Source organism: Indicator indicator, chromosome 18 (genome assembly GCF_027791375.1).
Source record: "Indicator indicator isolate 239-I01 chromosome 18, UM_Iind_1.1, whole genome shotgun sequence".
Taxonomy (NCBI): Eukaryota; Metazoa; Chordata; class Aves; order Piciformes; family Indicatoridae; genus Indicator; species Indicator indicator.
In genome coordinates, this window is record NC_072027.1 from 3,431,276 (window position 1) to 3,458,077 (window position 26,802).

Below are 26,802 nucleotides of genomic sequence, written 5' to 3' on the forward strand. Positions count from 1 at the left end.
TGGCTATCTTTTAAGAAAAATATGTATTTAATTACCTTCCAGAAGTCAAGACTAAAAAAAAGAATTAAAAAATAGAAAAACCCCAGCCTCATTACTTTTGGACCAGAAGTTAGTGGAGATTATTCCTGAGGAAACTCATTTTGCAATCCTAGCTCAGCTCCAAGAAGGCTCTGCTGTCACCCACCCAGTCAAGCCTTAGCCTTATTGCAAGCAACCAGCTGTGCCGTGCCAGGAGAGAAGATCATAGAATCACAGAATGGTTTGGGTTGGAAGGGACCTTTAAAGGTCATCTGGTCCAACCTCCTGCAGTGAGCAAGGACATCTTCAACTAGAGCAGGTTGCTCAGAGCCCCATCCATCCTGTTCTTGAATGATTCCAAGGCTGGGGCTTCTACCACCTCTCTGGGCAACCTGTGCCACTGTCTTCACCACCCTCTGTGTGAAAAATGTCTTCCTTAAAGAAGACTGTCGGCTCTTGCTTTCGCTCCTGGCACTGCTGCCTTTTACTGTCTGTGCTGCAGTGAAAAGTGTGCCCATGCCTTCTGGCAACCTTTCTGAGAATAATCTCCCAGTGGTGAGGACCAGCACTGCTGTGACAGTGAGGCTCAGACTTTCTGAGTGCTACTTAACAACACTGCAATGAACTAAAGCAATACATCCTACCAGAGAGAGCAGCATGGACACTGGAATAATGCTTCAGCAGCTGAGAGCGGCAGGAAGGGCAGAATTCACCTCACCTGCCTTCTGGGGACATGCTGCCAGGCCCAGCACCCAGCACCCAGCCCTGGACTGGCTCCTCACTCATTTACTGCCTCCAAGACAGCGAGTCCCTGCTCTCAAGGAGTCCCTGCCCTCAATGAGTCCCTGCTCTCAAGCAGGCGCTGCTGCTGTCAGATGGCAGAGCCCAGCACTGGCTGGCACTGCTCTGGAAGGAACTGCCAGGGCTGTCTGCTCTCTTCAAGGCTGGTTCTTTCCAGCTGCTCAGGGGTAGGGTGCTGCCACACAGCATCTCAAGGCTCTGCTGAGGCTTTACAAGCAAAGAGTGACCACAGCTTACATACAGTGGGAGAAAACTCAGAATCTTGAGGCAAGATCATTTTTCTGGCTCTCTGGGGAGAACACCAGCTAAAACAAGGGTCGTGGTACATTATTCCTGATGTTCCTAGGGAAAGAAATAAGTAGGACAGAAACGTTTATGTAAAGAAAATACAATCAGGGCCCTATAAAGTGTCAGGTCTCTACCTTAAATAGTCACCAGCAGTCTCCAATAGACTCTTACAGTGTTAAGGAGCCTTGAGGAACTCTTGCTGCCCCTTTAGATAAACAGTAGAGTGGAGAGGGTTTATTCTTTACACATGAAGCTTCTTAGCTCCTGTTTGTTTATCCTAATACAATCTCCTAGATAGGTGAGTTATCCATGTGAAGGTTGAGTGGGTTTTGGGTACTTGCAGATCATGCTGCTCTGTGACCAACTGGCAGCAAAGCAGGAGGCATTTCTTCCTGTGAGTTTTGAGAGGTTAAGCTTCAATTCCACTTTCCAAGTCTGAATGAAATGAGAACTTTGAATTTCAAAAGCTGTCCCCTTTCCTTTATTGTCAGTAAAGAAGGGAACACTTGCATAGTCTGCTCCACACTGTTCATTATTTTACACAAATGTATCACTAGCTTTCTCTTCTCCTTCACAAACTCTCCATGCACAGTCTTTTTAACCATGCCTCTTCTCATGGCTTCATTATTTTTGCCACCTAACACCTTTATACCTCATCATTCAGTAAAAAATCATGTAGTGATCCAATTTCAGTTTAAAAAGTGAAGGTCACCTCTCAGCCTTGCTAAAAAAATTTATTGAAATAACCAGAATGGGGAAGTAATACAACCCATGGCTTACGGCTTTATCTTTCAGGAAAATTTGCATGCATGTCTTGAAAATGTTTTCTGTAACCTTCTCACAAGAGATGTATTGCACTGGTGGTAAAATACCTGCCAGTGTGACTGCTGTGGAACAGGTTGGCTGGATGGTGACTCAGAAACAAAAGCAGTTTGACAGAAGAGACGCAGGTTCTGTTTTACCAACACAAGAAACCCCAAGTGCTGCACATGGCTACAGAAGCCTCACAGAGAGACTGAAAATTTTTACGATCCTGGAAGACTAAATGAGAGGTTGGTACTATAACTCTATTGGTTTATGGCTGCTTTGTTTTGCATAAAGCAACAGGATAGCTTTTCCCTACCTAAATCAAATCTATCCCTTGTGGTGCCTTTTTTTCCTCCATAATGTGCTGAGTTGCCTGCTCAATAAAGACAGACAATTTTTAAGAGCCAGCTTTGTTGGTTTTCAACCCCCACCCCCCTGGAAACCTGTGTTTATCATTGAAAACATTGCAAATGTTAACATTTCTGGGAGCCCTAATGTTTGTCCTTGCTCCAAAACATGCCAAAATTTATTCCCCCCCCCCCCTTTTTTTTTGCATTTCTTCTGGTGCCATTTTAGAAACAGTAACCTCTTTATCGCAACATTTCTGAGGGAAGAGGGGCTTCTTTACCCTCCTGCAGACAGACAGACGCCCCTTCTTTGTCTCCAGTGCCCTGACTCCTGTTTTGTCTTCTTGTTGCAGTTACTATCAGCACAAAGACCACAGACGGGTGGTGCAATGGGAGCTGGAGCAGATGTGTGCAGAGCCACAGAGGAACTACTTCAGTGTGTTTTTACTCTCAAAGGAAAACATGACCCCATGGTCACCAGTGAAGCTCAGAATCACAGAATTATTGAGGCTGGAAAAGACCTCTGAGATCATCAAGTCCAGTTTATGACCTAACATCCCATCAACTAAACCATGCCAACAAGTGCCACATCCGATCTTTTCTTAAAGACCTCCAGTGATGGCAACTCCACCACCTCCCTGGGCAGTCCATTCCAGTGCCCAATCAGCCTTTCTGTGAGGAATTGCTTCCTAATATCCAGCCTAAATCTTCACTGGCACAGCTTCATATCATGCTTTCTTGTCCTGTTGTTACTGGTTGCCTGGGAGAAGAGCCTGAACCCCACCTGACCACAACTTCCTTTTAAGTAGTTGTAGGGAGTGGTAAGGTCCCCTCTAAGCCTCCTCTTCTCCAGGCTGAACACCCCCAGCTCCCTCAGCCTGTCCTCATGCGATTTTCCCTTCAGCCCCCTCACCAGTCTGGTTGCTACGTGTCCTAGCAAATTTCAGGGAGGTTCAGAATGACTTAGAAGAAGTTACGAAAACTGTCTCTGATGACTGTAGCTGATAACCGAACTGTTCTTAAGTCCACTGCACACCTCCCTCACCAAGGATGAGGCTTGGAGTAGGTCCTGTTGGGGTTTTAAGTCCTCCACCTCCATCCCTCAAAGTCCTTGGCAGCGTTTTGCTCCTCAGTGCCACGCTGTTGCAATCTCACACAGCTTTCTGGTGTCACGAAAGCCTCTTGGAAACTGGCGCTGTTTGAGGGCTGACAGAGAGATGATGTCAAATTGCACTCAGAATAGACACCTCAGCCACACATTACTCGCATGGCAACATTATGTTGATTGAATGGAAAAGACTGAACCTTGGAAGGCTTTGCAGATGAGGGAGCTGGAGCGGGATGAAACTAAAGATAATCTGCTGTGATTTCTCATCTGTAGAAGCAGACTCTGAAGTCAGCTTTTCAAAAGTAAACGCTGGTACCTGCTGTAGTTCAGTGTGCCTGGCTGTCCTTTGAACTCCTTCAAAGAGGCCTTTGTACTTTATCAGAGAACGAAGAGGGAGATCCCTGTGTAATCTCCATCCTTACTTTTCCTTTTGTAAAGCAATGATGCATGAAGTGTCTTGGGGGAGAATGCCTTTCCCCTCCTGGCACAGCAGGTACTCCTTAACCTTGCAATAGATACCACTACGTAGCAGTTTCCCCGTTCCTCAAAATACTATCACAGCATAGATAAAATGATTTACATACTGTTAATACTATTTTTTTTCTGAGATAAAGTCTATGGAGGAGTCAAAATGCCCAGTTTTGGAGTCATCAGAAACTGTGCCATGAATGAGGGAAACATGGATGCTTCTCTTCAAGTTTTTTTCTTTCTCTTTAGTATTTTTTCAGTTGTTCATTAGTCCTGTAAATATCTTTTTTTGTTTGTCCCCAAATATTTGTCTAGGTAATAATTCCAGCAAATTCCAGAGGTCATATCTGAATAAAAGCAGGGAGCTTTGGAAAAGTAGATGGGTGGGATGAAGCTGTGTGGTGTTTGATGTAGCACAGAGTTTGCCACCAATTATTGCAGAAAAACACTAGAGCAGAGCACATAAATGGCTTCAGGAGAATAAATAACTGCTTGCAGATTTAATACTGGCTGCCACATCCCTACTTTGTGGGGCTTATTAACGGCGTACTACTAGACAAGAAGAGCCCTTGTTCTGCTCCTCTGAGATGAGAGAAGACACGAGATAGATGTGGTTTACATTTCTCTAAAGTTAGAAGTCATGATGTAAAACTCAGAAATAGACATGAACAGTAAAAAAAAAAAAAAGCAAAAATGTGTAATTTGAAAAACGTGTTATAACAATGGCTGCATGATATGCTGCTTTCCAAAAGGTTCAATGGGAGAGGGTTATGGATGGAGAGCTCTGTGGGGCTCTGTGGGGAGCAAAACTCTTAATTTTTAGTGGTCAGGGAAACTGTGATAACAATTAACTTCCTTGCATGTGAGAACTTTTATTTTTCAAAACTCAGAAACGTCGATAAAGAAATGCCGGTGTCCAAAGACCTCATGAACACTTCACAGCATCAGAGGATGTTAGGAGTTGGGAAGGACCTCTGGAGATCATTGAGCCCAACCCCCCTGCCAGAGCAGGACTACAGAACCTAGCACAGGTTGCACAAGAACACATCCAGATGGGTCTTGAAAGTCTCCAGAGGAGAGTCCACAACCTCTCTGGGGAACTTGTTCTCTGTGACCCTCACAGTGAAGAAGTTCCTCCTCATGTTGAGGAGCTGTGCTGCAGTTTAAACACAGGGTGCAACTGAGTGAGTACTCGGAGCGAGTATTGCACCTGAGCTGATGCCACTTTTCCCAGCAGGAAGGTCTCTGGTGTGAGGGTGGTGGCACAGTGCTGACCTTACACAACCCGCTGCCTGTGGGCCAGCCACCACCTTCATCGAGCAGCACTGAGCCTTCCTGGAGTTTTGGCTGGATATGAATTTAACTCTTCACCTGCCTCATTGCCAGAAAAAGGGATGTGGGACTGACAGTGCTGTTATTGGTGCCAAGGAGCAGAGCTTTGCCCTGATGCCTACTCATTTCAGGAGAAGGACCTGGAGGGTTCATTCTCCTGTGGGAAGTAAGACCAAAAGCCTGTCCAGGAGAGTTCGCCTTCCTGTGGGAACTCTGCCCAAAAGCTTGCCCAGCACCACTAAAGAAAGCAAGAAAACTTCTGCAGGAGGTACTCCCCTCTTCTCGCGGCCGGAGCTCTTCACTAATTACGCTCTAATTGTGCTGCGCTCAGCACACCAGCCTCCGCCTGCCCGCATCGCCCTGAGGGAGGAGAGATAGCAGCGACAAAATCCTCGCGCTCCTTCCCGCCACAAATGCCAGCGCGAGCTGCGCTCACGCAGGAAGGCTAACCCCTCCCGGCCACCGTCCCGTCCCGCCCAGGCTGCCTCTCAGCGCCCTAGCCCCGCCCCGACGTCACCATGGCCCCGCCCCTTCCAGCCGTCCCTCCGCGCCCCGGATGCTGTTGGCCCGAGCTCTTCCGGCGGCAGCGAGTGGCGGAGGAGGCGCTGGGTCTGGTGCTGTCACGCCCCGCCCCGTACACCGGGCCTGGCCTGACAGCCGGCCCAGCATGCCGGTGCGGCCCGCCCCGCCTAGCCCGCCCGCCCGCTCTTGTCTATGCGGTTGGCCTGTAGCTCCGGCGCTGTTTCCTCCGCGCCGCTGCGCTCCGGCTGGGACGTGACCTCAGCTCGTTGCTTGCCCGACCGCTCGTCGCCGGTGCTGCCCAGTGAGTGGCCTAGGCGGCAACGCCTTTCCTCGAGGGGCACCTGGGAGTGGGCCGGGGGGGAGGTCCAGCAGGGCTGAAGGGACCCTCGCCGCTCCGCATCGCCTTGGGGGCTGCACCTCGATTTAATGGGCTTTGGCTCGCCCGGGATTTGTGACTGCGTTGGGCCGAGGTGCGTGGGCTGTACCTGAGCCCAGGGAGCAGTGCCCTTTATCTACCGAGGCTTCTCGTGTCTTCTCCGCCTCCCAGCACCCTGGAGGCTGGAGCCGTCATCGGTGTTAAGCGAGGAGTCTTGAGATCTTCTGGTGGGTAAGAGGATTATGAGGCTTCCAGGCTTATGCAGCCTCTGGGTTTGTTTTTGTGAGCATGGCCATGGTGTCTTGTAGCTGGACTCCAGCTTGCAGGGCATAAAGCTCGTTCCATGTTACCAAATTTATCTAAGAGGTGCCTGGGGAATTGAAGCATTTAAGTACAGATGCAGTATGCTTGCACTGAACTGGTGGTGTTGAGTTTGTAGGAATAAAGCTGTTGAGTTTATAGGAATAAACTGGTGCTGTTGACTTTATAGGAATAAAACTACATAAACACCTAACATGTAGTTATCTTGATTAATTAAAGTCAAATTTACATGTCAATGGTGCTGTAGGTTCAGAGGTGATTATGGGCTGTGTTTATTGGGAGAAATGTATAATTTGGCAAGTGCATAACACAATAAAATCTGTGGTTTTAGCAATGGAGGCTCCATATGATGGTACTGAAGTAACTGTGGTAATGGAGGAAATAGAGGGCACTTACACCTATGCATCACCAGTGCCATCTAAGAAGAAAAAGAAATATAAAAGTACTGGTGATCCTGGAGAGAAAGCCAAAAAGCCCAGGTAAGTTCTTTCTGTCTTCACTTAGCTCTTGTGTGGGTTATGGGTGCAGTTCTCCTTGTTTCTGATCAGAGTGAACTTTGCAGTACACTTGGAACACTTCACCATGTAAAATATCAAATGCAAAACGTGAGCTTGGCACTCTGGGCCCACTCTGACTTCCTTGTCTTTACAGGTGCACCCACTGCTCTCCCTAAAGTTTGTGCAGAATACCTTGCCTTAGGCTCTTTCTTATTTCAGAGTTTTTCCTCAAAAGCTTGGTTTTCATTTGGTTCATGAAAGTACGTTTCCAAGTAAAATTGGATGTACCATGCTTGTCATTTGACCTTGAGACAAAACCTAAACTTTGTGGATTTCTTTTGCCTAAAGGATTTATGTGGAATGATGCTGATGTTTCAGTCTCTGGTTGTGTTTCAGATCTGCTTACCTCCTCTACTATTATGATATTTACTTGAAAGTACAGCAGGAGCTCCCCCACCTCCCTCAGTCTGAAATCAACAAAAAGATCAGTGAGAGTTGGAGGTTGCTCAGTGTGGCTGAAAAAAGCTATTATCTGGAGAAAGCCAAGCTAGAGAAGGAGGGACTGGACCCGGTAAGTCATCTTTCTTGGCAGTTCTTTGCCATTGGGAGAGAGAGATACTGAAGTACCACAGCACTGTGTGTGAGAGAAGCAGTTAACTGCAGATCCCAGTTTGTGTTTCTGCTTAGGACAGCTTGTAAGGAGGCAGTGTGTGAGGCCACTGCCTCTCACTTTTGCCTTCTGTTCAGTCAGGGGATAATGTTTTGACATTCTGGATGGATATCTCTGGTGCCTGCTGACAGGGCTGGTGGTTATTTTTGTGTCATGTCATCAGGTTGATTGATGAGGAAGTGGATGGTAAAACCAGGGCTGAGAGGATTCTGCAGGCTCTGTCATGTGGAGAAATTCTCAGCAGGCTGCTTTGGGAAGCCATTTGAACTTTGGGTACTAAAATAAGCAGGATTAAGATGTGAATTTCTTCCTTTCTCCTGTGCATTTATTCCATCCTCTGTTTTGGTCAACAGAACTCCAGGCTGTCCATGCGAGCTGCAGTGGTTCCAGACATTCCAGGCTTCCGCAAGATTCTTCCTCGTTCAGATTATATAATTATTCCCAAAATCACTCTTCAGGAGGACAGGAGCAGGCAGTCACTGGAACTGTGTGTGACACAGGGTCAGGCAGCATCTGAAGGGTTAACAGCTTCCACCAATGTCACCAATGTCTCCCGTGAGGCTGTGCAAAACATCCTTTCTGTGGACTCGAGCCATGTTGGCATTTCTGAGCAGTGCATTGCCATTGAAGGGCTGGCAGAAGAGACAGCTTCCTTTGGCCAGACAGATGCTGTGGAAGAAGTGGTTGCCTCAGAGGTTCTCTCTCACTATGTTAGGCCTGTGACAGAGAAAGTAGCTGGAGACAGCCTCTTGGATGAAGCTTCTTTGGAAGTAGAAGGGCAACCGTATCAGACCGCTCGAGTAGTTATTGAAGAGACTCTGGTTAGCAGCTCCACAGACATCTCCAATAGGAACATTGCTGTGGCACGTCCTCAGGTTTCAGATGGTGTGTCTGTGGTGACCGTGGTGACTGGGAGGGTAAGTTTTTGTACTGATGCTCAGACTCCTGCCAGAGCCTCACCTGAAGTGCCTGGGTGCTGTTGAAGACATTTTCCTTCAGATCGGTGGTGGCTGCAGGAGGTCCTGTGTTGCCCCTTGGGCCTTCCCTCAGTGGTGAGGGAAACAGCAACTGTTGTCCCTCAGTGATTAAGGTGTCTGTGGAGGTGTCTCTGCTTGTGGATGAACCATGCCATGTGTTGGTATCACTTGTGTCTGAAGATGACTGCTTGAGGCTTTTAAAATTGTTTCATCTAACAACACTTGGGGTGCGTTCTGCAGCTGGACTGCAAGATTTTGGAAAGAAAAAAATGTCACCTCTGCCCGATAGCTGTTTTCTTGGTGGCAGAGAGGCAGAAGGGAGTCTTTTTAAGCTGAGGTGTTAGGGGTTGTTACAGACAAGCTCACGCTGCGAAGATTTGGATCTGCTGATTTGCTGTTTTCAATTTCAAACTGAAGAGTTTGGCAGTCTCCAGAGCAGACCTGGTAAAATCTTTGCTCTTGGAGTGATCCTTCTTCCCTGCTTTCTGGTCTCATCAGTCCTTCAGACATAAGTTCAATGGTAGTGTTCATGAGAGGGAGGGACACAGATCACCGTGTCGCTGGTTTTCTGCATGTGTTTTCCTTTTGACTTCATTTTAGGATACTGAAGAGAGTAGCTCCTCCACACCTGCTGCACAGTTTATTATGTTACCTTTGCCAGCTCATTCTGTTGTAGAGAACCCAGCATCAATTAAATTGGTAAGAAATTCAGAGTCTTCTATGGGGTTTTAAGGTATGAATAGCTTTGTCTTAAAAGTGTTAGAACACGAAGGGTTTGATCATGGCTCAGTTCTTAAAGGTAACCCAATTTGGAGTCATCAGTTGATGTATTTCTTTCCTTTTGTGTATGCTAAAGGGGATCTCTAACTTCTCTGAGTGTTTTATAAAGGCCTGTTTCTGCTCCTCAAGGAGTTCTTGGAAACAAGTGGAGCAGGTAATGCTGCCACAACACATCTGACCAACAGCAGTTTCTGTGTTGCCCTTTTCAGGGTCTGTGTAGCCAGCTATGTCTTCTGGGTGCACATTTGTCTTTATAAAATACCAGTGTCCATCTCTTTAAGGGCAAGAAGCTGCTCTTGTGACAGAAAAACTGAGCTCCCCAGTCTCATGGGTGGCTGTCTCTATGGCCATGTGGCAGGAGAGGAGCTGAGACCTAAGAACCTGTGTGAAAGGTTGCGTGGCCCACCGCATGAGAAAGAATAGTAACTCTTAACTGCTCTAGCCAGCTGTATTTTTCTAGTCATTGTAAGGCTGCATTGTACACTCAGCACTGCAGCTCCTTGTGTAGCACAAGCCAGAATCAAATCCTGTTTCCTGTGTCCTCTACACTTCCAGCTGGTGGAAAACTCCAGATATTTATAGTTGTGCATAGTGTGAAATTCTTCCAGATGTCTTAGGGAAATGGAAATACCTCAGGTTTTTGATTGTGAGAAGTACTTAGCTTAAACTCTCTCATTTTTGCCAGCAGCACTTGGCATTTCTAGAAAAAAAACAAACATACCTAATTCAGGACTTGGAGCACAACAGCTCCCTCAGGAGCATTGAGTAGTAAATATTGCCAAGTGCTGCACTGACACAAACTCAGTGTGTTGATGCAGCTGGCTGAAGTGGCAGGTTCTGCTTTAGTTCTCTTTATGGATAGTGCCTGGTGGTGCTGCTGGTGTTACAGCAAATTTATAGCGAGGTACAGTACAGCACCAGTGAGTACTTGACCACTGCATCCCCCAACAGATTCCTGATGGAAACTGCCTCATCATGAGTGCTCAGCTTCAGGTTTTGTCACGCTGTTGACATGAATCTCTTGATCACCTCTTGCATCACTGTGGGCCACTCTGAATCATTTTGGTATCTTAGGACTTTTTCTATCCTATTGTGACTTTTCATGTTCATAAGAGAGCTGTTACATCACTGTAAATGCAAGGCTAGGCTCTCCAGTAGGTTATCTGCATTGTTCATCTCTATCCATCTCTGCTCTGCTCTAAATTCCAGTGATGCTTGAAGGCCCTTGTGTGGAGGGAGCATTTAGACTCAGAGCAGTGACAGTGCTGACTCTGATCAGACTGTGGTGGTTGATAGTAAAAGGAGTAATAGTGCAGGGCTGGTGGTTTGTTGAATAATGTTTGCAGAGTGCTTAGGAGGAAAAGGGGAGCAATGACCACAGCTTCTTGTGGCTCTGTAGAGAAATTGTTGACTCTTCTTGTTTCAGACGACCACCTATACTCGCAGGGGACATGGCAATTGCACCAATCCTGGCTGTTCTTTCACTTATGTCACCAGGCATAAGCCACCAAAATGCCCGACATGTGGGAACTTCCTGGGAGGGAAATGGATCCCAAAGGTAAGTTTGTCTTTCCTTCCTGACTTTCACACAGAAAGTACTTTTTTTGGTTTTTTGGGAGGGATGCCTGTGGTGTTTGTAGACCTGTAGGTCAAGCACGAGAGGTCAGATATGCCAGAACTGATCCCATACTTCTGTTCCAGTGCTTGTGCTGGAGCAAGTCTCCACTGCAGAGGACAGTTGGTCAAGGTGAGACAGGCCTGAAATCATCTTACCTTGGGGTAAAGCTGCCACTTGTATTGGTGTCAGTTAGAATAGATGGAGCTGCCTTTGGTGACTCTCCCTCATTGAGAGGAAACTTGTCCTTCTGGCCCTCTGCCTGCGCACTCAGCGTTCCTGTGGCTGGAAGGCACTGCCTGTTCTTCCTGCTTCAGCCCTAGCTAAGCTCAGGAATTTGGTTAAACCGTTTGTTTTGTGGTAATTTATTGGTGTTTGAAGGTATTCTACAAATTGAGGTTTTCTGTGGTCTTTCAAAATTGATTTTTCCACAGTGATGAGGAACAGCTCTCAACTATAGTAGGTATATGGGTCTTTGGGAGCCAGCTACTATACTACTAAAGCTGATCCAGCAGAAGCTGAAGTGATGTTGGGTACTCTTGACTCATGGCCATGTGGCTGGTCAGTCATGGTGGTCTGAATGTTTGCTGGAAGCAAAGTCCAAGGTGTGAGGTTTGTTTGAGTGGAAAAGTCTTTCTCCACATGACACTTAAATTCTGCTAGAGTTGCTGGCATCTTTACTAGCCGTGTACAGCAGGAAATTCACATCAGTGTCAAGATAATTGGTCAGCTCTGAGCAGTTGTGTGCTCATTAAATCTCTGCCTGAAACAAGGCTACTCAGAACTTGGTAAAGGATGTTGCCAGTGTGAAAATTTGCATTGACATTCAGTGGCTTTATATGAATAATAAAATCATAGAATGGTCTGAGTTGGAAGGGACCTTCAAAGGTCATCCAGTCCAACCCCCTCTACAGTCAGCAGGAACGTTGTCAACTAGAGCAGGTTGCTCAGTGCTCTGTTGAGCATCACCTTGAATATCTCAAGGGATGGGGCCTCAACTACCTCCCTGGGCAACCTGCCCCAGTGCTCTACTATGTTCATGGTAAAGACCTTGTTCCTTTATGTATTTGGATTTATATGGATTTGCTCAGAACCTCCTTTTTTTGTGTCTAGATCTATAAAACAGTTAGGGGCAAGAACTGTTGTAGGCAGCTTACAGCCTCTGTCGTGTCTGAGCTGATGACTGTGTGGTTGTATACAAATAGTGATGATGGCCTCTTAGCTTTTGTTCTGTAAACCTGCTGAAGTGGGTGGATGGCTAAGTGCAAAAACGTGTGTTCTGCCTGCAAATGGCACACGTGTGCTCCTCTTAAACCCTGCATTGATCAGGACTGAAAGGCTTTACAGGCAGTTTTCTTTCTATTTTAGTTCTATTCTGCTTTTCTGGGACCATGATTGTATAAACAGTTCCACTTGTTTTTGTGGTGTCATGCCTTAGGAAAAACAGACACCAGCAGATTTGGCTTTTTTTTTTTTTTGGGGGGTTTTAAACTGGTTAGAGAACCAATGGATCTGAAACTAAATATATACAGATCTTTCTGCTCCTTAGGGGGGAAGGGGACTAGGTTGGAAGATGTCTGTTTTTAAACACCTAGGTTGTCCTTCTGAATATGAACTCTGAAGAGAGCTCAGAATGAATGTGTTTATCATGCCAGAAACTCTTGATCCTGTTTCTGGTGTCTTTTTGCATATAACTGATTGATTATTTCATCATACCTTTGTTGGTGTACCCTTAGTCTTAAGAACAAAAGCCCTTCCTAAGTAATCCTCTCTTTCCCAGCTCACTCAGATGCCTGCTTTTCTGAGTGCTTGGATGCAAAAGATCCAAGTTCTCTGTCTAGCTCCCTTTGGTTCCTCAGCAGTGTGGAAGAACAGACAATGTTGGAGAGCTAAAGCTATGGAAGGGGAATGTAGGAGGTTGGTCCTTGTTAGCAGAGGGTGGTGGACGAGTTTGTGGTGTTGATGCTAGTGGTGATATTTGAGGGAGTTTACAAAAGGAATGATTCTTCAGAGTAAACAGCCTCTACAAATCCTCCATGAAGGGCCAGGAGGGTGGATGCAATGTTAGCAGGGACTTTGCTGGCGTAGGAGATGATGCCTTTCAGCAGAAAGCCATCCATTTGCTGCTTACACACTTAGGATGTTGCTGTTTTGCTAAATAGGCTGTGGCAGACCTGGGCTTTGTGAAGGGAACTTATTTATCCATGAAAGCCTAAAGCTCTGAAACGTGACTGTCTCTCTTGTTTCCAGGAAAAGCAACCAAAAAGCAAACCTGAGCCAAGTTCAGGCACCTCTCTTAAAACTCCACCAGCCAAAAGAGGTCAGCAGTCAGCATTCTCAGAACCAGCAGCTAGTAGCGAGGGTACCTCCAAGTCTGCTTTGGAAAGCTCTGAAGCTGTCAGCCAGCTGCTGAGTGCTATACCTGCTGGAGGCCAGGCACGGGACACAGAGTGGGAGGAAGTGATCATCTCAGAGGCTCACGTTCTTGCAAACAACGTGCTTGCTGAAGACAAAGGGAGCGCTGTGGGAGTGGCACTGGGCCAAGAGAGCCAACAGCAAGGAGGGTCTTCTTCAGAGCAGGCAGAAAGAGATAGTGCAGGGCTGGGGATGCTGCCGTCTTTGGAGGTGCCTGGTCCAAATGCCTCTGCAAAAAAAGCAGTGGGGTGAGTCTGTTTTCCATATGCTGTGGGAGTGAGTGGTGTCTGATGCGTGCTCATGGGATGAATCCAAGAAATTGAAGGCTCTTGGTGGTGCTTCCTGCAAGACCTGTTCTGTTTACTGTCTGTTTTCTGCCGGTTCAGGATTGTTCCTTTGAGATTGTTTTGGCCATCAGAGCTAATTTTGTCGCCTTTCAAGTGACAATTAAACTGTAGTCACAGGGCAGATATATCCTCAGCCGTACTTCTCCTTTCTGCTGCAGTAGCTGTGGTTATTGTGGTAATAAAGCACAGCTCAGGAAAGAGAAGAAAATTGAGGCCAATGGGGGAATGGTGGAATTTTGTTTGAATTGTAGCTCTTATCTTTCAGGATGGATGCTCCAGCTGCTACACACAAAGGACAAGAAGGAAAGAGCAAACCAAGACCCAAGCCCTCCTTGCTGGCTGCAGCAAGACCCATGAGAGCCATTCTGCCTGCTCCAGCCAGCGTGGGGAGAGATGCCAGCACCGAGCAGGCTGGCAGCAGACAGGCCTTCACAAACACTGGTAAAAGCAGTATTCTCTGGTGTGCTCTGACAGTGGTTGTCTTTTTTCCCCATAGTGAAGTGGTCTCTGCCAAGTATTGAGATGTGTCTGAAGGGACATAGTGACCTAGGCTAGAAGAAACCATTCTTCCTTTCTGAGAGTGCAGTAAACGAGCCATGGAACACCTGCTTGGGTCACTTCAGGTGCAGAGGAGAAATCTCACATGACTGTGGTGACATTTACCAAAGATGTCAGAATGAAACAGGACCTGTTTTCTCCTATCTAACCTGCTGCATCCTTTTCTTCCTTCAAGACAAACATTCCCCTGTGAAAACATCAGGCTTGAAGCCCAGCACTCTGAAGCAGTTGGGCCAATCGATTCTGCAGCCTCCGAGCACTGAGGAGCAAAAGGTATCTATGGTTTGTTCCTCACATGGAAATTGATTTCCTGGGTTGGTTTGTTTTTTTTAACCCTGGTGATGGATATGATCTGAGTGGTGAGAAACAGAACACAAATTTAGCAGCCTTATGATGATGAGACCTGTGACTGACAGGTTGGGAAGCGGCACAAGTGCTGGATGGCTGAGCGTGGGAGCTGAACCAAGAGATGCTGTTGGACAATTCTGTTGTTTACTTTGAGAACCTCCCATCTACTTCCAGAAAATGTTTCAAGGATCTGCTAGTGCTTTGATAATCATAGAATTGTTAGGGTTGGAAGGGACCTCAAGGATTATCCAGTTCCAATCCCCCTTCCATGGGCAGGAACACCTCACACTACATCAGGTTGCTCACAGCCACATCCAGCCTGGCTGCAAAAACCTCCAGGGAAGAGGCTTCCACCACCTCCCTGGGCAACCTGTTCCAGTGTCTCGCCACTCTCATGGGGAAGAATTTCTTTCTAACATCCAATCTGAATCTACCCATTTCTAGTTCTGCTCCATTCCCCCTAGTCCTATCATTACCTGACACCCTAAAAAGTCCCTCCCCAGCTTTCTTGTAGGTCCCCTTCAGATACTGGAAGGCCCCAATAAGGTCTTCTCAGAGCCTTCTCTTCTCCAGACCGACATGCAATACTAAGTCTCTCACCTGTGAAGCAGAGCAAGTGCTGGAATACTTCTGTTTGATTTGTAATGCCTTGGGATGTGAAACTGCATCTTAGTCCTCTGATATCAAACGAACGTGAATTAATTTCTTGAGGGGGACAAAAAGTGCTGATAGTATTGCTTACTGAATGTGTATCTTCAGTAGTAGGGGTCTCATTGGTGGTGTTTTTTCTGCTTTCAATCTCCAGCTCCACGGTGCTTTGACCAGCACAGCTCCTCAGGTTGAAGTAGTGGAGGTCAAACCAGAGATATTCCCTTCCTACAAGTACAGCTGCACTGTAACTTTGGTGAGGATTTTTCAGATGGGTCTGGCCTGTGCCCTGGGGAGTGTCATCTCTGAGAGGAGACTGTTCTGTGACTTGTGTGTGCTGACTTGCAGAAATCTATCTCATATTTAATGTCAGACAACCTGTACTTTGTGCCATCTGCTAACCAATCCACAGTGACTGTACTCTGCTGCAGTCGCGTTTGAGGCCTTGCTAAGAATAAGATTTTCCTTAACATAACATAATCCCCATTTCCAAAGATCTGCCCAGAGGATCAGTGGTTTCTGAATGAATTTCCTGAGTGCTTGTGGTTTCTGAAAATGTTTTGAGTGCCAGTGAAAGTGTTCTGTGCCAAGTGACAGGGGCTGCTCTTTGACCTGTAAACAAGGTGTTGGAAAGTTGGGGGAAAGCATATGGTATTCAAGCAGACATTTCTAGAATCTTCTTGTCATTTTAAAAATCAAGGTCAGCAAACAGCTTTTGTTTTGTCATTCAGGATTTGGGATTGGCAACCTCACGTGGCAGAGGGAAATGCAAGAACCCCTCCTGTAGTTATGTCTATACAAACAGGCACAAGCCACGAGTCTGTCCAAGCTGTGGATATAGTCTTGCCAAAGACAGAGCTGAGAAAATAACAAAATCTCTGGTAAGGCTCAGAAGAGTTTGTCTCCTCAAATGGCTGTTGTTGGGTGGGCAGGGAAGTACCTTCGTTTGCCAAGTGCCCGTGGGAACGTGCTCATTTCTTTTCATCGTGTTGAGCTTTTCTAAGGGAATAATGTCCTGTTGGAAATACTTGTGATGGTGGTTGTACCAGCCAGCTCCTGCCACAAGGGTGCTTCTGGCTGGGAAGGGGTCTGAGTGTGCTCAGTTCTACCGCTGGATGTCTCTGTAGCTTAAAAATCCTCACAGCCTGCCGGTACTTGCTGGGGAAGTCACCCTTGAAGTCGCATTTGTTGTGTCAGCTTGGTTGAACGTCAGGCTTGAAGAAACTCCCAGCTGTGCTCTGCTTTGTGACCAGTTTGTGGCTACTGTCAATTAAATTATTGCCTCGTGTCTTACAGCTTCCTGTTTCTAGGGGTTTGGAGTGCAGCTCCCAGCCTGAATTTATTTCTGGATGTAGTTGTTGTGTTTTTCTGTCGTAGAAAGATTTTACTTTTTCTTTTTTTTTTTTCAGTATGTGGCTGTAAATAATGAATTCTGAGTTCTGTCTGAGGTGATTCTGCCTTTGAAGTCTCAAAGGTTGTCTTTGCTCATACAGAATTGTTTTGTTTTTTAAAAAGAACCTGTCCTGTTCTCAGCTGAACTGTCCTTTCAGCATAATAGACAGACTACGTTTTAGTCCCCTGTGGTAAAATAACTCTTCCACTTGATTTTATGTGTTGGTGGTTTTGTTTTTTTTTTTTTTTCCTCTTGAAGAACATAACTTTGTGTAGTGTTTTCAAACAAACTGGGATGGCCTGTGTGAAACTTGGTAAAATGACTCTTCCACTTGATTTTATTTGTTGGTTGTTTTTTCCTCTTGAAGAACATAACTTTGTGTAGTGTTTTCAAACAAACTGGGATGGCCTGTGTGAAACTTGCACGTAAGCAGCTGTGGAAGGAACAACAGCCTTGCTGAGCTCAGCTCACATTTTGAGAGGCATGTGGCTTTGTGTCTTCCTCATTTAGCTGCTGCTTTATTTTCTGGCTCTAGATGTGTTTAAGCATTCCTGATGTGCAGTTTGTTGTTGTCTCTGGGCTTTGGACTGATCATTTATCTCACTGCTAGACTAGACAGAAAAACAGATTGAGCTGTTGGCAGAAGAGTTGAAGTGATTAAACAGATGAGCCTGTTTGTGTTCTTGCTGTTCTCCTGAATCACCTGGATTTTGTTTTTTCTGTGCAGGTGCATTTTGTCTTGATGGCCTCTGTGTGTCAGGGGTCTGTGTCTAAGGACCACAGCTGATCAATTGTAGTTGATTAGTGTAGTCAGTACTTTGCAGCTGCTGGTTCTCCTTTTAATGCTTGTGTGCTCTAGCTTCTAGAGAGGTGTGCAGACTGCCATGGCTGCCTGAGAGTTACACAGGAGGATGTGCCTGATAACCTGTGGAGAGAGGCAGTAACTATGGGCAGGATTATTGGAAATGTTTCTACACCTGTTGGGAGTTGTCTTCACCCTCTTGATCCTCAATCCCTGCACTGATGCTGCAGTTCAGTGGCAAATCTGTGATGTTCCAGCAGTGCTACAGGAGTTACTAAAGATTGGGCTTCAATAAAGTATTTTTGGTGAAGTAACTTAGGTAGGCTTGAAGCTGCTGTCTGGAGTCAATGATTGAGCAGGGGAGTAGAAGTCAATTCTCCTGGGTTTCAAAGGTTCCCAGTGTTTCTAGGGTCTCTTTATGACTTCTCTGTTTCCACTCTCTTTCCTGAGTTCTTTGGGGTTTGTCGTATTCCATCTCTGTGCTTGCTTAGTTGAATATGTGTTTGCCTTCCTTTCTAGGAGGTCAGTCCAGGTCAGCCTGATGTGCTGAACACCAGCGAGCCCCTAAGCCCATCCCAGAAGGAGATCCAGCGCCAATCCACCCTGCAGCTGCTGCGCAAGGTAATGCAGATCCCCGAGAACGAATCGGAGCTGGCCGAGGTCTTTGCGCTCATCCTCGAACTCAACAGCTCGCGGCTCATCCTCTCCAACGTGAGTGAGGAGACAGTCACCATAGAGCAGACCTCCTGGTCAAACTACTATGAGTCTCCATCTGCGCAGTGCCTCCTCTGTAGCAGCCCTCTGTTCAAAGGGGGACAGAAGTAAGATTGTGTTTTGGACTTGTGACTCTTTCAACCTTGCGCTGTTATTCTCTGTGACCAAAGTGCCTTAAGTAATACTTGGCTTTAAGTAATGCTCAGCCCTTGGTGCTGAGGCTGCTGTCAGTGATACTGAATGAGCTACCTATGTCTGGAAGGCTTTCAGCTGCTTAGTGACAAGCTGCTTCTGTTTCTCCTGTGCAGTGGAGTTTGTCATAATTAGCATTTCCTTGCAGCAGGAGAGCTTGATTGAAGAGTGACTGCTAAGTCTAGATGTAGTTGTTTTTTTTTTCTCTTGAAACTGAGTTTTTTCATTACTCATCCCTTCTTTGGTTCCCAGTCTGCTGTTTTGAAGCTGACAGAGGCAAAATTGTGGGATTCTAGATGTGTATTATGTGATTTCCCTTTACTCTCTCTTCCTGATCTGAATGTTTCCTGTGTGGATCTTTTTGCTTGTGATGTTTTTGTTCTTTTCATGGCTCAGCGTGGGCTTGAGTAAATCCTTTTTTTGGAACAAATACCCAAATCAAAAGCTGAAGGGCTTTCAGAAACTACCAGTGTATAGGCTAGATTACCTTAACCAGATCTGTGTAGAAGCCTGGAGGATATCTCCTCACTGTGTCTGCCAAACATCCTCCTGTCGCTTGAAAGCCTGAGCTGAGACGTTTTCCACAGCAAGATCATAGAATCATAGAATTGTCAGGGACCTCAAGGATCATCCAGTTCCAACCCCCCTGCCATGGGCAGGGACACCTCACACTACATCAGGTTGCTCACAGCCACATCCAGCCTGGCCTTAAAAACTTCCAGGGATGAGGCTTCCAGCACCTCCCTGGGCAACCTGTTCCAGTGTCTCACCACCCTCACAGGGAAGAATTTCTTCCTAACATCCAATCTGAATCTACCCATTTCTAGTTTTGTTCCATTCACAATTTGCTGTTGTGTTTCTTTCTTCAACCAAAAAGATTTTCTTGGTACCAATTAGGGATGTTTGCTTTGGGCCAGGCCAGTACTAATTGAGATTCTTCCAGCAGAGATGCTTTTTATGCTCAGTACTATTTTTGCAGAGCAGTGCTGTCTGAAGGAGCTGGGGCTGTTTAGTTGGAGGAGGAAGAGGCTAAGAGTAGACCTCATCACTCTCTACAACTACCTGAAAGGATGTTGTACAGAGGTTGGTGCTGGTCTCTTCTCACAGGTAATTAGTGATAGCACAAGAGGGAATGGCCTCAAGCTGCAACAGGGTAGGGTTAGACTGGACATTAGGAAAAAAGTTTCCCAGCAAGAGTGGTCAGGCATTGGAATGTGCCCCAGGGAGGGGGTTGAGCCACCAAGCATGGATGTGTTTAAAGATGGTGTGGATGTGGTGGTTGGGGATATGGTTTAGGGGTAAACTTTGTAGAGCAGGGTCAATGGTTGGACTTGATGGTCCCAGGGGTCTTTTCCAACCTGCATGATTTTATGATTCTGTGATCTTGCACCCCTATCCTTCACCTTTGTAGTTTTCCTCCTCAGCAGCTGTACTGCAGAGGAGCAGCCCTTTCTGACCCTCTGTGTGTGTGGTTACAGGCTGTCACCATCAGCAGTAGGGCTGATGTTTCTCCAGGGCTGTTGATATTCTCCACCTCTCCATACTACATGCCAAATATATGGAGCTGGAGAGACATGGCACTGCTGTTAAAAGGATGTGGGCAGTGACCTGACTCTGCCAGGGGAATCCACTTTAAAATATAACTGGTGGTTTTTTTTCTGGTGTGAAATGGTGTGAACTGGCTTAGACTGATCTCAACTGCACCATCTTAAGTTACTGCAGGACTGGACTGAAAACCCTGTTGACTGGACTCTGAGTTGTCTTTTGTGTCTGTTGCAGTTCCCTTGCTGGTCCTCAGGAGTGCTGGCTGCTGACAGCAAATAGATTACAGGTGGTTACAGCTCAGGTCAAAGTGTGCATGAACCTCCAGTGTCTGGCCCTTCATAGCTTCACTGACATTTACACAGGTAGGAAAAATGTCAGCATGCCAACTTGGAGTGTGACTGCAGTCGAAACCCTTGAGTCGCCCTGGGAATGTATCAGAGCATTGTCTCTGCACAGAAAAATCTATTCATTGCCCCAGGGCATTAAACTTGAATTTGTTTTGGCTTGCACTGTTCTGCATCTTCTGCAAGCACATCCCTATCTGGGAGGAAAAGCAGCTACAAGTGCTGCAGGGAGGGGGCCCCGTGCCTTGCTGCAGGGAGGGGGCCCCGTGCCTTGCTGCAGGGAGGGGGCCCCGTGCCTTGCTGCAGGGAGGGGGCCCCGTGCCTTGCTGCAGGGAGGGGGCCCCGTGCCTTGCTGCAGGGAGGGGACCCCGTGCCTTGCTGCAGGGAGGGGACCCCGTGCCTTGCTGCAGGGAGGGGGCCCCGTGCCTTGCTGCAGGGAGGGGACCCCGTGCCTTGCTTCTCCCTTCGAAGTGGCAAATGTTGACTTCTGCAAGGCAGCCCTTGAGGTTGTCGTAGTCAAAGACATCTCTGCAGATGCTTTATGCTCACCTGACCATAAGTAAGGAGTATATTTCTTTGAGGAAGATCTGCAACCCTGCAGACCATAACTGTCCTGTTTTAACTGCAGGCCTTTTCAACGTGGGGAACAAGTTGCTAGTGAGCTTGGATCTTCTGTTTGCAATCCGAAACCACATTAAACTTGGAGAGGATCCCAGGGTGGCTGTTTGCAACATTCTTGACTCTGTTCAGGAGCAGACTGGTGGGTTTTCCTTCTTGTTCTTTCCAAACTGACTTGCTGGTGATTGCTAGGTTATAAAAAGGCAAACCTCACCTCTTCTGGTGTGGTTTGTTTCTGTTAAATCACTTCCTAAGCCCAGCAGCACCTCTGTAACCTTTTGTAACCATTCTCTGCGACAGGTTTGTTTCCATTCTGCACAGGAGAGTTGTACTTACCTCTCTGCTGACTTTGGGAAGTGAAAGTTCTAAGAGCAGCATGTTCTCTTTGCAGAAAAAACCCTGAGCCCTGAGGAGCAGGTTCAGCTGCAGGAGCTGCTGTGCAATGGCTACTGGGCCTTTGAGTGCCTGACAGTCCGGGATTACAATGACATGATCTGTGGAATCTGTGGCATAACCCCCAAGGTGGAAATAGCCCAAAGGAATGTGGACAATGTCCTGGCACTGAAAAATATAGAGGTAGGCTTTGCATCAACTTCACACCCTATTCATGTTCAAAGCAGGTCATAATGATTTTTGCTGACTCTCTAATGCACAGTAATTACATCAGACCTTTGTGAGCAGCTTTCTGCTGATGCCTGTCAAGAGGATGTGGCCAGAGTGGTGATGTCTGCAGTTTCTCTTGGAGGTGTTAATGTGTGGTTTGGGGAAAACCAAGATCCTCTGTCCCTGGACCACAGCTTTTGTCCAGCAGCCTCTGACAGTAGGGACCTTGGATGAAAGTTGCTGGACTTGGCCTTCTTCCTTTAACACAAAGGCATTCTCTTTCTCCCCCAGCAGCACTTTCCTTGAGGTGCTGTCTTCTCTGATGGAGGGGAAAAGCGCCCTGCTCATAGTATGGAGCACACCTGCCTTTCATGTCAAATAAATGGTTTTGACTCTTGCCAACCAAAAATGAGTGTGGGGAGCTCCAAGAAGCTGCAGTCTTGTTACTTGGGCTGAGCACTCTCCTGGGTAGTCCTCATGCCTCAAGTGAGGCTGACATGAACTGTCAAAGGAAATATGGTGATTTGTATCTGAGCAGTGTGTTTCTTGCTCTTTCCAGTTTACTTGGCCAGAATACTTGCCATCAAGTGAAGTGAATGTAGAAGACTTCTGGTCCACAATGGAGACAGAGGTGATTGAGCAGGTGGCTTTTCCTTCTAGCATCCCCATCACAAAGTTTGATGCCTCCATTGTTGCTCCTTTCTTCCCTCCACTGATGAGAGGAGCCATGGTGATCAATACTGAGAAGGACAAGAACTTGGATGCACAGCCAGTGCCAGGTAACTGCTGAGGTTGTGCTTATCAAGGAACTGCTTTATGTGGTGGTGACTTCAGTCTTTTGATGATATTTAGAGTTGAGAATTGATGTCCTCTGAAAGCAGGCAGGAGCAGTGGGGGTAAGTTCAGCTGTCCTCGGGATACTTATCAGCTTGAGTTTTGGCCTCCCTGGTACATCTTGAAAGCAGTGGTGTGCTCTGATGCATTTGAAACATGGGGGACATAAGAGCACTGCACCCTAGGTGAGATACAGTCTGCACAACTTGAATGCCAGTCAGCGTTTGGTTCAAGTTAGACTGCTACTTGGAGCATGAAAGCTGCAGGCAGTGCTTGGTATCTCAGTATCATGACCTTAGTAAAGGGTGAAGAACATTTTTACAGAGACTAGGAGATGGATCTGCTTGTCCTGACCAATGTTGTCAGCATTCAGGATAACCACGCATCAACTGTGTGTAATAAGAAACCACGAGGCAAGAAAGTGCAGATGTTTGGGAGCTAAATTTAGTTAACAGCCATTTCCCTTAACAGTTTAGGTTTAAGAGGGAAAATTCGCTTGGGAAGCCCTGCAAGTATAGGATTTGGTTTGGCAGACAGGGCAGCAGCTGTTTGAAGGAGTTGAGCTGCAGAAGGGCTACATGGGCTTCTGGGGAAATGCAGCTCTGGAGGAAGAACCAGGAGGAGATGTGAAGGCTGAGCCTTCAGAGCAGCCTGGGGCTGCTCAGTCTGAAGTCACGTTTCTCTGTGCTCTTCTGTGACTTGTTTATCCTCACATCAGTCCAGTTAGTCAATGAAAAGCTGCAAACAATAGCATAGATAAGTACTCCTGGAGTCTGCAGCTCTGCTGGGCTCTGTCTGGTGACCTCACTGGTGAAGGCTTTGAGAGAAGCGTGGGCTGTGAGGTCCTTTGGAAATAAGGCTGTTGATAGCTTTCCCTTGCTGGCAGTGGGGTGTGCAGTTGCTGCTTCTGTAGAAGAAATTATTTTGGTGACTTCCCTTCCTGAGAATGAATGCTTGAGACTTGCTTCCTGCCTTTGCAGGTAATGGGAGTGTCTTGGTGAGGCTCCTTCAGGATGAAGTCTTCAGGCTTGAGCTAATTAGCTCCTACAGTGAGGAAGAGCTGCAGAGCTTTCTGACACAGTGTGGCATCCCCTGGGAGGCTTCAGATACAAAGGTAATGGCTTGTTTGCCCACATACAACCCTGCAGGAGTGGAGCTTCACCAGCTTTTCCCTCATTCACATTTGCCATCATAGATAATTAACTTCTCATCTGACTGTGCTGAGGGCAGGGGTGGGTTCGAAGTGAGTGCCTGCAGATTATAGCATAACTTACACATGGTGAAACAAATTGAACCTTTGTGGGCTGGAAGAAGGAAAGCCTGTAATTACCTTGTCACAGGCTCAGCATCCTGTAATTGCCTGCCATCCTCACAGTGCCAAGTGTGGGGCTAGGAAGTTGCTAGATGAAGTGCAAATTAGGATTTGGGAGACCTGGCCTGCAGCCTTCTCCCTCTGGAGGAGTCTGTTAATTTTGGCCACATAGAGACTGTCTCTGGGGTCTGTTTTTGTAGGACCAGCTCTGCTACTCCCTCCTGACTCTGTATGAGTTTGTGCAGAATGGCTCAGGCATCACACAAGCCTCTCCTCATCACACAGGAGGAAAAATCTACAAAGTGTGTCCCCATCAGGTAAGGAAGGCTTGGAGTCAGCAATGAGGTTTTTTCCTTAGCTCGCTGTTCACTGTCATCATTAGACAGCAGCAGTGGAGAGGGCCTCTAAGCCTTGGGAAGGAGACACACTGCCTCAGGGGCTTGGAATATGAGCAGTGCTGCAGGCATTTCCAAGGTCAGCTGGTGACCTGCAGCCTGGTTTTGATGTTGCTGCTGAGGTGGAGTTGAAACTCATCTCTTCCTGAGCAAGATGAAGGGAAAGTATATGAGGACAAAGCAGAGTATCTTTAGGGAAAGGAAGTGCCTGCTCACTGCATTGTCTGGAATACCTGGAAGGGAGCTTAGGGGTTTTTAAGACTGTTCTTTTTTTCCCATAAGCTTTTCAGTTTTCTCTTGCCATTTGGTGTTAAATCTTTTCTCTTCCCAGGTTGTGTGTGGCTCCAAGTACATAGTAAGGGGAGAAAACGCCCGGGATCACGTGGACTTGTTGGTTTCCTCACGTCACTGGCCTCCAGTGTATGTTGTTGATAGAGCCTCTTCAGTGGCACTGTGTGCAGACATCTGCTGTCCAGGCCTGACTGCTCAGATGTGGGGCAAAAACCAGGGTTGCTTCTCTGACCCCATGGGTCCTCCAACGGTTAGTTCTGTCCACCTCTGCACCCTGCTGTGTCAGTCCTGCGTGGACAAGTTTCAAGTGAGATTTAAAATGTGGGGGGGAAAAAACTATATGTAACCTGCACTGTGTCGCAAGACAATTTGACCTGGTAAGTTCCACATGAACATAAGGAAAAACTTTCACTCTGAGGGTGACAAAAGCCTGCAACAGGCTGCCCAGAGAAGTTGTGGAATCTCCTTCTCTGGAGACATTCAAAACCTACCTGGATGCATTCCTGTGTGACCTGCTCTAGCTGATCTTGCCCTGGCAGGAGGGTTGGACTGGATGAGCTTTCAAGGTCCCTTCCAACCCCTAATGATCTATGATTCTGTGAAGTGTCTCCTGACTCAGAGTTCTGCCAGTGCACAGCTTCTGAGTGTAGCAGAAGTGCTACACATTGCTTGGGGCATGATATTAGGTCCATGCTCCTTAAATGGAAGTTGTGCTGAAGTGCACTGTAACACTTCAGACCACGTTGATTATTTTGACACAGCAGCTCACTTCTCTAGAACTACTGCTGGCTCTTGAGAATGGAAGAGGAAGAGGGTTGCTAATGCCTTGGGATTATCTCTGAGGGCATAGGAGTGAGGAGGGAGGGTACAGACCAACCTTTGTGGCACTCAGGGGGAAGCCTGAATCCGCCCTCTCTGTGTGCTGGGTCACAGTGCTGGCTGGAGCTCATCCAAACTGCAGCTTTGTCTTGGTAGCTGCGGGGAAGATGCTTCTTGTTCCACCTGATGGCTGTCTCTCTCTCTGCCAGTATGTGTCCTGCCCTGAGCTGCTAGACCAGCACTACAGCGTGGACGTGAGCGTGGCGGAGCACTCCCTGCAGCACCCCATCACCAAGTCTCTGGCGCGCAGGGTTGTGCACGCGGGCTCGGAGCAGAGCAGCCAGCGAGACCCCATGGCCGCGCACCGCTGCCTCTCCCTCTGCCGGGAGCTGGAGCCCTACGGGGCCCTCATCGCCGCCATGGGCAGCAGCAAGGCCAGCAGCATCCGCCAGAGGCCCATCACCTTCGAGAACGCCACGCACTATTACCTCTACAACCGCCTCCTGGACTTCCTCACCAGCAGGGAGATCGTCAACCGGCAGATCCAGGAGGTGGTGCAGAGCTGCCAGCCCGGGGAGGTGGTGATTCGGGATGCTCTCTACCGGCTCGGCGTGGCCCAGATTAAAACTGAGGCAGAGGAGGATGAAGAGGGGAAGCAGGAGGGTGATAGAGGTTGCTGAGTAACAAAACAGCTCCTTGGTTGGTTTCTCTCTGTGGTTGTGTGGATGGCTGGGCTGGGCCGGGCCGGGCCAGCTTCTGCGAGCTTTGGCAGCTGTCTGGCTTGAGATGTTATTGAGAGGTTGGAGGTGTGATGCTGGTGGCTTTGACTGCTGTTAATGACCAAAGAGCTGTGTGCTTCCATAGCGTCACCAGAGCTGCTGTGAGCACGGGTCCATCACCCCCTTGCGAAGGCAGCAACTGCTTCCTGAGCTCTGTGAGGGCCCCACTGTTTGGTGGTGTGAAACCTTGCACCCCCCACAGCTGGGGAGAGGAGAAGGGAGAGGTGAGAGGAGTTTCTGGTAGCAGGGAGGACACCTGGTCAAGCACACCAGGGTTTCTATTCTGAATCTTGCTTGCTGACTTCTTTGTGTGAATTGCTGACAGGGCTGGGGGTGTGGGAGCAAGCATGAAAGGCAGACAAGTTTTCCCCAAAACATTCTGAATAGGTTAGTTTAGGACAGTGACTCCTGCTTGGCAATCCTTCAGAGCTCTCACATGGATTGACTGCAAGGAGCCTTTAGTTGAGGAGGAGGAGGCGCAGCAGCCATGCAGCTTTAAGATGGAACCTCCCTAGAGGTTGTGAGTACTTTGGATGCAGAAGGTTTCTAGAATAATTTCCTTCACATGAACACTAATAATTTAGAAGCTGAAACATGGAGTGAGTGCAAAGTGTTCTGTATGTTAAGGTAAGGAGGGACCTGGTGAGCCTCAGGGAAGCCAGGCTCGCTGGAGGGTAGTAAAAGCACTGTGCCAGGTGGTGGCTGTGGAAAGGGGAAGGACACTCAGAATTTCTGTGCTGTCCCCTGGGATACTTTTTAAAGTTTTGTTCTGTTCAAGGACTTGGATTTCTGTTGTCCTGCCCTTGGAACAGAATCACCAAGACACAATGTGGGATCAAGGGTAAAGGATCAGTGCAGTGTCACCAGAGTGAGCAGGGTTTGGTGTTCCTCCCTCAAAGGAGGCACTGGGAGAGCTGC

The 26,802-nt window shown here is 47.4% G+C and overlaps 1 protein-coding gene across 1 annotated transcript; it reads left to right on the top strand.

Annotated features, from left to right (window-relative positions):
• Positions 1–6,721: 6,721 nt before the first annotated feature.
• HMGXB3 (HMG-box containing 3) lies at positions 6,722–25,810 on the top strand. Its single transcript, XM_054389047.1, has 19 exons — positions 6,722–6,867; positions 7,282–7,456; positions 7,909–8,472; positions 9,133–9,231; positions 10,739–10,870; positions 13,178–13,590; positions 13,955–14,130; positions 14,423–14,520; positions 15,401–15,499; positions 15,975–16,124; positions 17,958–18,259; positions 20,124–20,251; positions 20,862–20,993; positions 21,243–21,427; positions 22,014–22,233; positions 23,269–23,402; positions 23,801–23,917; positions 24,327–24,536; positions 25,315–25,810. The coding sequence occupies exons 1-19, from the start codon at positions 6,722–6,724 to the stop codon at positions 25,783–25,785; spliced, it is 3,951 nt and encodes a 1,316-aa protein (XP_054245022.1). The 3' UTR covers positions 25,786–25,810.
• Positions 25,811–26,802: the final 992 nt, after the last annotated feature.

Excerpts from the sequence above, each read along its gene's own strand:
- HMGXB3 (XM_054389047.1), top strand. The coding sequence starts at position 6,722 with ATGGAGGCTCCATATGATGGTACTGAAGTAACTGTGGTAATGGAGGAA. Across the intron at positions 16,125-17,957 it reads AGAAAATAACAAAATCTCTG|GAGGTCAGTCCAGGTCAGCC; the intron begins GTAAGGCTCAGA and ends CTTCCTTTCTAG. Across the intron at positions 21,428-22,013 it reads TGGCACTGAAAAATATAGAG|TTTACTTGGCCAGAATACTT; the intron begins GTAGGCTTTGCA and ends TGCTCTTTCCAG.